At 37.1% G+C, this 15254-nt stretch overlaps 1 protein-coding gene across 1 annotated transcript in view; it reads right to left on the reverse strand.

The window, feature by feature from the left end:
* Positions 1–5693: 5693 nt before the first annotated feature.
* LOC103988689 (zinc finger protein WIP6-like) overlaps positions 5694–15254 on the reverse strand; it is a 100066-nt gene continuing 90505 nt past the window's right edge. The window contains exon 3 of the mRNA XM_065091784.1: positions 5694–6043. Coding sequence (XP_064947856.1) covers positions 5694–6043 — 350 coding nt within the window. The remainder of the gene's footprint in view (positions 6044–15254) is intronic.

The raw sequence follows: 15254 nt of genomic DNA on the forward strand, positions 1-15254 counted from the left end.
ATGTACCAAACATTCAAAAGACCTTAGTTTCTGGATCATTATTGAGTAAGAACAGTTTTATGTTTGTCTTTGTGTTAGGCAAATTTATATGTTGGTAGAGGGTACTTAGACAATGACTTGGTCAAGAAGATGAATGCAATGTATGCACACTATAATTTTGATAATAATAATAATAAAATTAGTCTTTTGTTTCCTTGATTGAGTCCTCAAGTTATGACATGGTAGATTAGGTAGGACATGTAAAATTTAATATTTTATGAAGATTTAATAAATATATATTTATTGCTTGCACTACATGTTGATCCTAATCATAAATGTGAAATATGTACGAGTCAAGTTGGCTAAAACACCTTTTTATTTAGTTGAAAAAATAATTATACCTCTAGAATTAATTTGACATCTATGATATGATTTAAAGTTTATGAAAAATAGAGGTGGGACAAAATGATTGTGCCAAATAGAGGTGAAAAAAAAAGGTTACTTTGTTTTTTTATTGATGATTGCACAATATACTATTGTGTATTTACTAAGAAGCAAAGATGAGGCCCTGAAAGTATTTAAATACTACAAGAATGAGGTTGAGAAAGTTATTAGAAGTGATTGAGGTGAAGAATGTGAAGCACCTTTTGAAGAGTTTTGCTGTATTATTCATCAGATTGCCGCTCCCTATTCACCTCAGTCAAATGAAATTATTGAACGCAAGTATTGAACTCTTAAACAGATGATGAATACTATGTTGATAAGTTCTCTTGACAAACTATATTCTTAATAAGATACCTACAAAGGGTGGGGTTAAACTCCCTATGAGTTATGGAAAGGTCATAAACCTTCCTACAAATACTTGTAAGTATGAGGGTATTTAGCTAAGGTAGAAATACCTCAACCTAACTAAGTCAAAATTAGGTCTAAGACAGTTGATTTCATATTTATTGGATATGCTCATAAGAATAATGTATATCGATTCCTTATGCATAAATCAGATATTTTTGATGTATATGAAAGTATAATTATTGATAAATAATTTTATATTTTTTTACAAAGAGAAGAAAAATAAATTCTCAAAAAAAAAAAATTATGATACTATGAGAGGTGGTCATCTAAGTGATGAGAAACCAAGATGTAGTAAAAGGGTGGTCATCTAGATCTTCAAACTTATTTATTAGGAAATAAACCTAAGACATGAAGCTATGTTGACTTTAAAAGCTCAATTATAGAAAGAAGCTATCAACAGCAAAATCAAATCCATCATGCAAAATCATACATGCGAATGGATGGATCTTCCACTAGAAAATAAGCTTGTAGATTAAAAATGGATCTTCAAGTGAAAATTAAAAACTGATGAATCAATAGATAAGTACAAGATTAGGTTGATAGCCAAAGGGTTTAAACAGATTAAAGGTCTTAACTTTCTCAACACATATTTACCGATTATAAGGATGACATCGACTAGAGTATTAATTGTAATCGTGGCATTGCATAATCTCAAAATATATCAAATCCTAAGACGACATTCTTAGATGGTGAATTACAAGAAAAAATCTATATGGATAATCTGAGGGGTTTGTGGCTTCTAGAAGGAAGGTTCAAATCCATAAGTTACCTCTCTTGATGCAATATCTTTATGCATGTACTCTCTTTTTAGTAGTTGCATATTTATGTGTATTTTACTAGATAATTTTTATTTATGTGGGTGGGGGATTGTTGGAAATGATGGGCTAAGTGGTATATTTATTTGACCAAAATCATTTTCAGATGAATGATAAATTATAATTTTTTCGTTTAGAGACATAGATTTTATTTTGTCCAAATAGACGTAACTTTTCATTAGAACATAAATGACCTTTTCACCGGGACGGATATGAGCTTTGGTATGAGTCTCTCTAACACCGATCAAAGAGAGAGTACAAAAGTATCTGAAATTTATTATTCTTATAATTTAGTGTATTATTATTGCAAGAAATAATCGTTGTATCATATAAAATGATTATTGCTATGCCGTGAGCATGGATAAATTTGTCTTAAGAGAAAGAGTCTGATTCTCACCTCAATCAAAATCTTTTCTTTTAAACTATATAAAAATCAATTCCTCCAACAAATTATACGATGCATCATGTCAGAAATCAAACAGGACCCTTATAAGTATACAAGCCAGGAGATCTGCTGTATACATCTGTTTGCTTCTATGTTCGTCTCTCATGTCTCTCGTCTAATTTTCTAGTTTTCCTTCCATTTCAGTAGCAAGGGACTAAAGTAGGAGCAAAAGAACAATAAAACACATAAGAAAGTACCATGGAATATATATATATTAATATATACTAATTGAGAGTCCCTGCAAGTGACTTTTCAGATGGTATGGCGTCAACCCCGTTATAATGCCCATTAATAAAAAATAGAGAATCAACATAGAGAAAATTCTGAAACAGGAAATATGACATAAGATAATAATAAATATTTTAATATTAATATAAAATTTAAAATTCATGGTCGCTAACGTGATGGCCACAAAGTGCTTTGTTACAATCTTCTGATAGAAAATAAATATATTTTTCATGTTAGACATAAAAGAAATGAAGGTATGGAAATCCACTAGACTTGGTTGGTGCCTCGCAAAAGTCTTCGTTGGTCCGTTCGTTTATCACAAAGGCCATGTATCGTGTGAAGACCACCAAACTTCCACGTCCTTGGTGCTCCTATTTACCCTTTGTCTCCCATCACAAGCCTTCCATACTTCCTTTTCCTCGACCTTGTGCCACCCTCTCCGATGGACACTGACGACGACGGAGGATGGGGACTATTTTCTGTCGTTCCTCGGGGGATACGGGAGGCAACCTCGCCTCCTCCTCCCGGCGCCCAAGGCTACCACCCGACCGTGGCCCTGAGCATCGCTGCGGCTCATCGGTGGGTAGCCTACGCCGACTTTATGCTCGTTGTGAGGAGCCTCATGATGGTCGAGTATTGCGAACCATCGTCTCGTTCCGCCGTGCGGCTTGACCTGGTGCGTCTTACTTCGCGGCCTTCGCCCTTCGCCGTCGACCGACGGTTCCCGGCGGATGAGATCTACGTGTGCCTCGACCGGGCCCCGTTGAGCCCTCTGCTGCTGAGGGTCAACCGTACGATAACCGGCTTCAACCATGCCAGGTACTTCAATGCGGTGCGCGATTTATTGACTTCGCTGGAGGAGGGCGAGAGTGCGGCGCCGTTGCTTTACACCAGAAGCGTCTTTGAGTCGGCCTTCCTCCTCCAATGGCTCGACTGATGGGCAACGGAATTTAGTTGTTGTTTGCCTGCTGGTTATTAAAGTGATAAGACAAGTTATGAAAGTAATGGAAGTTTTTAAACCATGGCTCATGTTTATTGCCTTGTTTCCAAAATAATTTTTGATTGTCCTTTTCAAAATAATCTTTGGTTGTTCTATATAAGATATCCGTCAGAGTCCTGAACTTATTGGACATACATTAAGCCCCTAAATTATTAAATTCTATAGATAAAATCAAATAAAAACTACTAAGAGATTATTAGGGAGAGACTCACTAATCTAAGAGGCTTGGATAATTGGATGAAAATCCAATATGCAATAGGGAGGGATCCATTAGGGTTAAGTAGATAGGGGGTTGCTAAAACCTTTGTGGATTCTAAGTTTGAGGTTGATCTCTTTAGGGGATCAGCCATTTTGGAACTCTATAGAGGTTCCTTCCTCCAAGTTACTACTCAAAGGCTGCTTAAAGGATTCATTTATTTCTTGTTAAAAGATGATGACTATTTATAGGGCTTCTAAACCCCAACTCCTAATAGGACGACTACTCAAGACTCCTACTCAATTAGGACTCCTATTCAAGATCCTAATATGACTCCTACTCAAGACTCTAATTCCTAATGCTTCTCTAAGAAGCAACCTCCAAAATAATCCTATCCTTAGCTGGCCTCTTTCTCTCTTTAATAGGGGTTGGTTATGTAGGTTTTACATGAATGCCCCTTTTAATGAAACTTAATTAGGACTCTCCTAGCTAGAGTCCTAACAAACCCACCCTTTTCAAATCAGCCTTGTCTTCGAGGTTTACGATCCATGAATTCTGGGAATTTGATCTTCAAGTTGTCATACTTCTCCCAAGTGGCATCTTCTACTGGTATGTTCGTCAACTGTATTAGCACTTTAGTAGTGTATCGTCGTCATCGAGTCACGATCCGTCAATCAATAATAGCACTCAGCTAGGTCTGGAGTTCTCATTGGGTAGTCATATATAGTAGATGGCTTTGGGCTGTCTCGTTTTGTCCCAGCTTAAGCTTTAAACACTATACAAGGAAGATTGGATGGATTCGGGAGCTGGCGAGTAAGTCCAATCTGTATGCTACCGCTCCAATGCGCTCCAAAATTTAGTAGGGTCCATAGAATCGATGTGAAAGCTTCATAGATGCTCTGGTCTGGATTTATGTTTGCTTGTATGGCTGGAGCCGTAGGAAGACCCAATCTCCTATTGAAAATTTCTTTCACCTTTGTGTTGATCATATTGTTGTTTCATCCTTGCTTGAGCTATAGTGAGATTATCTTTTAGCAACTTCAGTATTTTGTCTCTGTCCTGCAGTTCCCTGTCTACTTATTCTACTTTAGAGGTGCCCAATACATATTTTGGGATCACAGGGGAATGTCAGCCATACATAGCCTCATAGGGAGTATATTTTGTGGATGAATGATAAGTTGTATTATGCCACCACTCGGCACAGGGAAGTCGCTTTGTCCACTCTTTTGACTGGTCATTGGTGAAGCATCTAAGGTATGTTTCCAAGCACCTGTTCATCACTTCAGTTTGGCCATTGGTTTATGGGTGATACATCGTACTCATTTTCAATTTAGTGCCCTGTATCTGGAATAACTCTATCCAAAATCTGCTCGTAAGGACCCTATCATGATCACTTATAATAGATCTTAGCATCCCATGTAATTTTACAATATTCTCCATAAAGATTTGAGCAATACTAGAAGTAATGTAGGGATTACGAATAATGCAAAAGTTAGTATACTTTGTAAGGCAATCCACCACGACAAAAATTGTACCTTTTTCTTGTGATGAGGGAAACCCTTCGATGAAGTCCATTGATATATCAATCCATATTAAGTCCGGGACGGGTAAAGGTTGCAGCTTTCCGGGACTTACCATTGTCTCGCCTTTATGTCGTTGACATACATTACATTGTGCCATAAATTTAGCAATAATATTTTTTATCCCTACCTAATAAAAATTTTGCTTAATTCTCTTATAAGTTCTAAGGAACTCAGAGTGGCCGGCCGCAGGTGTGGAATGCATCTCTTGAAGGATGGTCGTTATGCAAGTAGAATTTGGCACAAGCACAATGCGTTCCTTATAGTGCAATTCTTTTGAGTCTCAACCATAATGAGCCATGGAGCTTGGTGTTTCCTCCAATTTTTTTATGATCTTACTGTCTTCGAATTTTCCTACCATTCCCTCTTAATATCCTCAAGGAAGTTGCTGGTCGGAAGTGAAACGACCAAAAATTCAGCTTGCTCGGGTAGCCGTGAAAGCGCATCTGCAACAATATTTTCTTTCCCATTTTTGCAAGTTATTTCATAATCATATTTAATAAGATTTGTTATCCATTTTTGCTACTCGGGGGAAGATATCTTTAGTTTCAAGAAATATTTTAGTCTTTTTATAGTCGGTCTTGATTTAAAAGCGTCATCAAATCAAGTATGGTCTCCATTTGGTCACCACATACACAATCGCGAGCATCTCCTTATCATAAACAGTCATCCTGAGATGGGAAGGAGATAGTGCCTTACTATTATAAGTTAGGGAGCGGGCATCTTGCATTAGTACAGCACTAATTCTGACTCCGGAGGCATCGGCTTCAATAACAAAAGTCTTAACGAAGTCGTGTAGTGCTAGTACGGGCATTGTCATCATTGCGGTTTTAAGTTCGTCGAAGGTGGTGGTGGCTTTGTCCGACCATTGGAAAGCATCTTTTTTCAGCAAGGAAGTAAGGGGTGCACTAATCTTTCCATAGTTTTTCACGAACTTATGGTAGTACCCTGTTAAACGTCACACATTCCTTTGATATGATATGCTCAAGATATTTCACCTTCTATTGAAGAAAGCTGTACTTTGATTTTTTGATAAAAAGAATATGTTCTCGCAAAATCGTCAAAATAAGTCATACATGCTGAAAATGACTTTCAAGAGAAGGGCTGTAAATAAGGAAATCGTTGAAAAAAATCAGCACAAACTTACGAAGATAATTCCAGAAAATATCATTCATAAGGCTCTATAAGGTGGAGGGAGCATTGATGAGACCAAAGGGCATTACCAAAAATTTGTAGTGGTCATTATGTGTTCGAAAGATGATTTTTGGTATGTCTTCTTCACGCACTTGTATTTGATGATACTCGAATCGAAGGTCCAGCTTTGTGAAGACTCGTGATCCCTTTAATTCATCAAGCAATTCATCTACTACTGGAATAGGATATTTGTCCTTGACAATTATGTCATTGAGAGCTCGGTAATCAATGCACATTCGCCATGTTCCGTCCTTCTTTCATACGAGGAGCACCAGTGAAGAGTAGGGGTTGCAACTTGGCTGAATGACTCTTGTTTTGAGCATCTCTTTTACAATCCTTTCTATTTCCTCGAGATATAGATACTGATATGACTGAGTATTTGTTGGAGGTTTGCCCGGAAGAATCGGTATACAATGATTATGCCGACGGGTATGAGGTAGGTTGCGCGGTTCGTCAAATATATCTGAAAATTCAGCAAGCAAAGGAAGTAGGTTTGGGTCTTCAAATTCTATTGGCTCTCCCTTAGTTTGTTACTCAAGTTATACTAAAAAACTTATGCATGCTTTGTGCATAACCTTTTCCATTCGTTGTGTGCAAATCGTCGTTACGTCGGCCCCATGTTTCCCATGCAGTATCACCTGTTTCCCCTTACTATAAAATTTTATAATTAGTTTCACAAAGTTTCAGAAAATATTACCTAATGTCATCAATCATTCTATGCCAAGCATAGCCTCATAATCATCAAGAGGGAGGAGGAAGAAATCTACAAATATCTCTTGGTCCTATAGGAACAGTTTCACCCGCGGGCACCTATAATCACACTTTAAAATTTATCCGTTGGTGATCTTAATGTCAAACCTGCTGCAATTCTTAATAGGTAAGGCCATTTGGACAGCAACCTTGCTATTCATGAAATTATTAGTGCTCCCGGTGTCAATAAGAATGATGATAGGTTGTTGCTTCAGAAGTCATCCCGCTTTCATCATTTGCGGGTTCGCGTAACCGGCAAGGGCATGCATCGTAATATCAACCGGCTACTATTCTTTATCCATGACCTTCCTCATGCTCCTGACCTCCTCCTCTATATCTTCAAGAGGTTCAATCGGTAGGAGGTGACACCTTTTGCAGTGATCATCATGGTTCCATAGCTCGTCGTAATGCCAACAAAGACCCTTTGTTGATCGGTCACGTAGTTCTTCTCTTATCAATTTTTTTGGTAGCGAAGGACAACTAGGAGCAGAAGGAGGTTTATATGCCATGGCCTAGGAGAGGTTCTCATCCTCCGAGCATCTTGGTTGAGTCATTTTTCTTATATTCGGGTGAAAGAAATCGCAGCTGTCACGGTATGGGGCTGCCGTGCCTTAACCTCCCCTTTTATCTCTGGCTTGAGTCCTTCGATGACTGTTCCTAACAATTGATGGTCAGTCCAATCATGAGCAAGGTAGGATAGTTTCTCAAACCTGGTTTGGTACTCTTGAATCATAGAGATTTGTCGAATCTTTACGAGTTGGCCATCGATATTTTCACACTCCGTAGGTCTAAAACGATTCAGTAGTGCGTTCTTAAATTGATTCTATATTAGAGCCTTATGATTGTATTCCAACCAATTGTACCATTGAATAGCATCTCCTGCAAGGTGGATGATAGCAATTTCCACCATAGCATCATCCGATGTTTGGTAGTAGCGAAAGTAATATTTGGCACGCGAAATCCACCCCACTGGAGCCCTCTCTAAACCCTCTCCTCACTGAAATTTGGTTGGACTTGATGGTTGTCTAATTCTAAATTCTGCAAATAAGACATGCAATTTGTCCTCCAAGCGCGATTCAATCCGAGATTTCCATGCTTCAAATTTGGCATCAATTGGATCTTGAGAAGCCATAGCATATGCCTATAGATCATAGATGTCCTTGTCTTTTTTCTGTTGATGGGTTAATGGTATGGGGTGGTGGAATGTTCAAAAAAATTGAGGATAACAGAAATGTATTATAGTAGGTTTTTACGTCTAAAGTGTTATAGTTTGGACATAAAAGTTTAGTGGTTTATATTAAGAATTTTTTAACGAAACTAAAGGAAAATCTACTATTAAGAAGTGTCAAAGCTGTCATAAAAGTTTGGTAGAGATTTAGATAGAAAAAATATAGTATCAAGATCAAACAAATTGTGCTATGCGGTTGGAATTCTGCAGTGCATCTTTCGTCATAGAGATGAAAACTTTATGACAAAAAGTTTATGCAGCAATATAGGAACAACTTTTCTGGATTTTTGAATAAGGATAACTAAATTACAATAGCAGTAAGGTAGGAAACCAGAACCTGTTACAATTTACGGGGAGATCAAAGGATGATCTGTGGTGATGGAGATGACGATGGAATTCAGCGATGATTTTTTAAGCAGTTGTGGGAATTGCTTTGGGAGGTTGTGGAGGGTTGATGGATGGCTGTGGAAGGGTAGTGAGATACCAAGAATGCTACCCTGATACCAAATGATAGAACCCTTGTAGATTCTAAGCTTGGGGTTGATCTATTTAGGGGATCGACCTCCTTGGAACTCTATAGGGGTTCCTTCCGCCAAGTTGCTACTCAAAGGCTCCTAAAAGGATTAATCTATTTCTTATTAAAAGATGATGAATACATAACTATTCATAGGGCTTCTAAATCTCAACTCCTAATAGGACTCCTACTCAAGACTCCTACTCAATTATGACTCCTACTCAAGACTCCTAATAGGACTTCTACTCAAAACTCCAACTCCTAATGCTTCTCTAAGAAGCAACCTCCAAACTAATCCTATCCTTAGCCGACCTCTTTCTCTCTTTAATAGGGGTCGGCTAGGTAGGTTGGTTTTACATGAATGCCCCTTTCAATAAAACTTAATTAGGACTCTCCTAGCTAGAGTCTTAATAGGGGCTTCTATAAATAGGAGGGAATCAAAGGACCATATGCTAGATTCTTTTTGGCTACCACCTCCTATTCTCCTCTCTCCCTCTCCTCCTCAACTGCAACCCCTATTTGGGGTGTTTGGACAGCAAGAAAGGATAGCCCCTTCTTGATTACAAGGTGTGCGTTACGAGGTGGATTGTGCAGCGATTTGAGAAGTGTCTTCGTAGCCCCTATCATATGAATCACCACTAGAGAGGAGACACTTGAGCTCCTTCATCCTCTCCTATAGATTTATAGGAATTTAGGGATATACGATCTCCCTAGGTAACACAATCTTTCATGTATATGTAGTTTTTCAGTTTCGCGGGGTTTTGCATACCAATGTTTGCACGAAGATAAGAAACCTTTTTTCTACAGGAAATCTATATTTTTTATTTCTATTCTTCCACTGCACATATGATGTCGCCCTAGATTTGCCAACAGTCCACATGCCCGAAACAAGGGTTGCTAGCTAAGGAGGAGAAGGGGAGAGGAGAATAGGAGATGATAGCCAAAAGGGGTCTGCCTATAGTCCTTTGGTTTCCTCCTATTTATAGAGGTCCCTATAAACTTACCCTAATGGATCCTGCTCTATTGAGTATTGAATCTCCATCCAACTACCCAAGCCTCTTAGATTAGTAGATCTCTACCCAAGAATCTCTCATTATCTCTTATTAGATCTCATCCATAGGATCCAATAATTTAGGGGCTTATTGAATATCCAATAAGATAGGGGCTCCAACGGATATCTCATATCCAAATTTCTACTCGTCGCAATATCTACCATATGTGTGTGATCTGTTAAATCTCGGATTTTGATGATGAAACCAATTGATAGCATTTATGATCTAATCTATGTTTTGAGTAACATAGGACTAGCTTTGATCATGAAAAGATAATTAAAACAAGAAGAATCAATATTGGGCCGAAGTGGAATATGTCAAGAGATTAAGACATTGGGCCAGAGGATCGATCGACGTATCAAAAAAACTTGGGCATGCCTATATGAAATCAAATCACTTAAATTGAAACAAAAAGGAGAGAATGCATGTTTCTTGAAAATATCTCTAAAGCTTTTCGATTTTTCAACAAGTGATTCTTATTGATGAATCTATTTTATGTGTTATCTCTTGAATTAAGAAAAGTGATTTTAAGGATAAGTTTAGAGTTGACAAATTGAATTTAAATGAAAATTTTCCAACCAAATTATAAACTTTCTTTTGATTTCTCTACTTAAGCTATCTTTTATGAGAATCAAAATATTTTCTATCTTTGATGATTCGTTCTTACCATTTACTAAAGAAGAGTCTTATGCAAACAAACTATGACCTTGATAATAGTTTGTAATGGCTTGAAATTATGTATGTTATACATTGAAGACTTGAAACTATGTTTTGGTATCGTGCATACCTAAGTAATGATGATTTGAAAATTTAATGATTTGGTATCATGCCCAAAGTGATAATGATAATGACTTGGCATTTCTTACAAGAAAATTTTATGGATTGAGATATTTTTTTATCTAAATCATAATCTTGATTTCTCGATATTTTATACTTGAGATTTTTCTATGAATCAAGATCTTATTTTTGAACTCCCTTATTTCTTTTTGCTATTTACTAAAAAGGAGAATTATTTAAATAAATCATGATTTTTCTTATGAATTCTTGGAATTATAACAATGAGATTTTTTATAAATCAAGATCATTTACTATGATTCTTCTTTTCGCTATTTGAGTCATCTAAAAAGAATCATAATTTTTTTTATTTTTTTATATTCATAATTTGAAATTTGGTTCATGACTTCCTTATATTCATGAAGTGTATATCTAATCACCCAATTAATTTTTTTTTGATAATTTTCATGTGATGATATGAAATTATGCATGAAATGCTCATGATATTATGTTGATGCATATAAATGAGAAGTTATGATAATGCATGGTAGGATGTAATGTAATTTGAAATTTTAATACCATCATGATTTGAAATATTTATGGTTTGGAATGATGTATGTAATACTTATGATTTTTTGATGAAATGATGTGAAAGTCAATAATTATCATTTTATGAAATGATACCTTATTTCAATATGCCATATTGAAATAAGAATAATACTTTATTTTTGTCATGATCTAAAAATTGATGTAAATGGAAAAGAATTATAATATTATATTCTTCCCTTCTTTTTGACAATGATAAAAGGGGAGAAAAATTGATGGCTTGCACATTTCAAAGGAAAGTAAAGAACTTGCTAGCTTGCACATTTTAAGAATAGCAAAATTGCTAACTTACACATTACAAAAGAAAAACAAATATTGCTAAACTTGTACATCTCTAAAATTTGCTAGCTTGCTCATCTCAAAAGAAAAGCAAAGTTTGCTAGCTTGCATATTTCAAGAAGATGCAAAAATAGGCTATCTTGCACATATCAAAGGATGCAAAAATTTCGCTAATTTCATATGTGAAAAACTTGCTAGCTTGCATATTCTAAACTTGTTATCTTGCTAGTTTGTAAGTCTAAAAAATTGCTAGATGCACTTCTCCTTTCTGTTGATGATAAAGGGGGAGAAGATATGATAATGATGTTTTGAAATTATGATTAAAATTATACCATATTAAAAGGGGGAGTTTGGTTTAAACTCCATCGTCAATTGGTTATCATCATCAAATAGGGGGAGATTGTTAAATCTCGGATTTTAATGATGAAACTAATTAATAGCTTTTATGATCTAATCTATGTTTTGAGTAACGCCGGACTAGCTTCGATTATAAAGAGACAATTAAAGTAGAAAAAATCAATGTTGGGACAAAGTGGAACATGTTAGAAGATTGGACGTCGGGCTAGAGGATCAGTCGACGTGTCAGTAGAAGGCATTGTGCCATGAGTTCGGGCATCGGGCCAAGAAGATCAAACATTGCGCCAAGGAGATTGGATATTGCAGGAAGACAACATGCCAATTGGGCAATATGCCGAAGGAGAGGACAATGCGTGAAGGGTCGGACGAAGCACGGAATGACCTAGTGATATGTCGGACAACATCTGATTAATGCTTTATAATAATTATATAGATTGAAGTAGTTTTAGTTCTAATTATATTAGTTTAAAAATGTAAATAGGTCAACTTAATTAGGGGCCAACTGGGCTCGAATTTGGGCTATTTATGCCAAGAGAAAGGCCCATTTAGTGACCCAAAAGTTACGTCAAATGATGGCACCACCAGTCCAGATGGTGGCACCACCAAAGGCTTAGTCTCCAAGACACAATCTCTGAGATTGTGTCAAGCGGTAGTACCGCCAGACTGGGCGGTGGTACTGTCGAGTGTCAAGCAGTGGTACCGCCCAAACATAGTCTCCTAGACTATGTCAGGCGGTGGTACCACCAAACTAGGCTATGGCCGCCTAGTGTCAATGCTACAGGTAGTAGTACCGCCCAACATAGGCAATGGTACCGCTAGGACTTGGGAAATCCGGGATAAGACCTTTTTGGCTCCAATTTCAAAGTCATTTAGGGTCTATAAATACCCCAGCTATTTCTACATGGAGTAGCACGAATTGAATAGAAAGAGGACAAATATTCTTGAGAAAGTAATGTTGTAATCTCTCTTTTAGTGTAGGATCACTTCTTCTTAGTATTTAGAAGTTCATCTAAAGGGAGAAGTGATGTCTAAGAAAGAGAGGTTATAAAGGTTCTCTCCTAAGCCTATCAAAAGGAGAAAGAGTGTAAAAGGGTAGTTGAAGTTGGTGGCCTCGAGTAAAGAGGAATCGGGAGTGGATATAGGCCTTAAAGATCGAACTACTATAAAACTTAGTTTGCATTTCTTTCATACTTTTCATTTATATTACAAACTGATTTACTTGCTTATTACTTTCAACCGACTTAGTTGGAACTCTGTTCAGATGGTAAGCCACGGTCTCTAGGGCATATTCCCAAAATGAGATAGATAGTTCAGCGAAACTCATCATGGGCCGCACTATATCTAATAGTGTATAATTCCTCCTTTCAAATATACCATTGAGCTGAGGTGTACAAAGAGGTGTCCATTGGGATAGAATCCTATGGTCCTTGAGGAATTGGGTAAACTCTGTACTCAAGTACTAAACTCCTTGATCTGATCAAAGAGTCTTGATACACTTTCCAATTTGGTTCTCAACTTTCATTCTTATACTCTCTGAATTTCTCAAAGGCCATGAACTTGTACTTCATTAAGTACACATGTCTATACCTTGAGAAATCATCAGTAAAGGTAATGAAGTAGGAGTAACCACTAAGGTCATATGTTGACATAGGTCCACATACATAACTATGTATGAGTTTCAACAGCTTAGTGGCTCTCTCTCTAGTTCCACTAAATGGAGAGTTAGTTAGTTTTCCACGAAGGCAAGACTCACAAGTTACATATGACTCATAGTCGAATGGATCTAGATATTCATCCTTTAGCAATTTTTGAATCCTTCCCTCATGGATTTGACCTAGCCTATAATGCCACTTGTATGCACTGTTCACCTCATCTCTTCTCCCCTTAGACACACTTATATTCATGATATGTGGAGCAGTATGTAGCACAAATAAACCATTATGCAATATTCCTCTCGTGATGATCTTATCATCTAATAATATTGAATAACCATTGTTCTCAAAAACTAATTTATATCCACTAACTATCAAACATGAAATGGAAATAATATTTTTGATAATAAAAGAAACAAAATAGCATGCATCTAATGCAATAATAGCTCCACCAGATAGATATACGACGACTTCGCCAATAGTTACCATAGCAACTTTTGCTCCATTGCCCATTTAGAGGTCCATCTCACCTCTCACCAATCACCTGGGTTTTGCTAGAACCTACAACGAATTGCAAATATGATAAGCACTACTAGTATCCAATACCCATGTATTATTATAAGAGTCTAACAAATAAAGACTGATCATAAATGTACCTAAAGCTTCTCCAAGCTTCTATTTTGCCCTCTTTGCTAGGTACTCTTTGTAGTTCCTCTTCTAGTGCCCATCTTTGCCACAATGGAAGTACTGGCCTTTGTCTTTTACTAGGTTTTTCTTAGAAACCTTTGCTTTACCTGGTTTGCCCTTGTCCTTGCCCTTCTTAAGGGACTTTTCTACTTTTCTTTTCTTTTTGGTCTCACTAGTGTAGAGAACTGGCTTCTCTTTCTTGATAGTACTCTCTCCCTCCCTCAACATATTAAGGAGCTTAGAGAGAGTCACCTCAAGCTTGTTCATATTAAAATTTATTATGATCTGTGAAAAGGAATCTGGTACGGACTGAAGCACAAGATCCATACACAGGTTATCCTTTAAGACCATTCCTAGACTTGTGAGTTTTTCTATCCACTCAATAATCTTTTGGACATGATTCTGAACCAGTGTCCCCTCGGTCATCCTAGCACGGAATAGGCTCTTGGATATCTCATATCGCTGAGTCCTTCCCTGTTCCTCAAACAGTTTGCGGACACGTAGGAGAATGGATCTGGCATCCATCTTTTCATGTTGTCTCTGTAACTCAGGAGTCATGGAGCCTAACATGTAACACTAAGCAAGAGTGGAGTCATTAATGTACTTCATGTAGCGAGTGATCTCATCCTCGCTTGCCCCTTCTTCAAGCGTAGGCATCACTGTATTAAGGATGTACATGATTTTCTTCACCGTGAGAACAATTCTTAAGTTACAAAGCCAATCCATATAATTTGGACCAGTGAGGCAATTGATATCAAGTATGCCACGTAAGGGATTTGAAAATAATATTTTCTGAAAATAAAGATGTAGTAAAAATAAATAACATGCAGATTTTACAAAAATAAACAATCAAGATATGGACTTCTATCTTAATATGCTCCCACTAATTTATTGGCGAGTCACGCGACACCCTCAACATGTGAAACGGAAGTCTCCGGTAGACTTCTAGTAGAGATCAGGATCCAATCAGTGTCTTAGTGTAACCTCGAGGGACTCAACCAATCACACTAAGCCCAAAAGGTAGGCAACTCTTGCCGATCACAACACCTTGTGATTCTCATCCTAT

Source organism: Musa acuminata, chromosome BXJ2-1 (genome assembly GCF_036884655.1).
Source record: "Musa acuminata AAA Group cultivar baxijiao chromosome BXJ2-1, Cavendish_Baxijiao_AAA, whole genome shotgun sequence".
Classification (NCBI taxonomy): domain Eukaryota; kingdom Viridiplantae; phylum Streptophyta; class Magnoliopsida; order Zingiberales; family Musaceae; genus Musa; species Musa acuminata.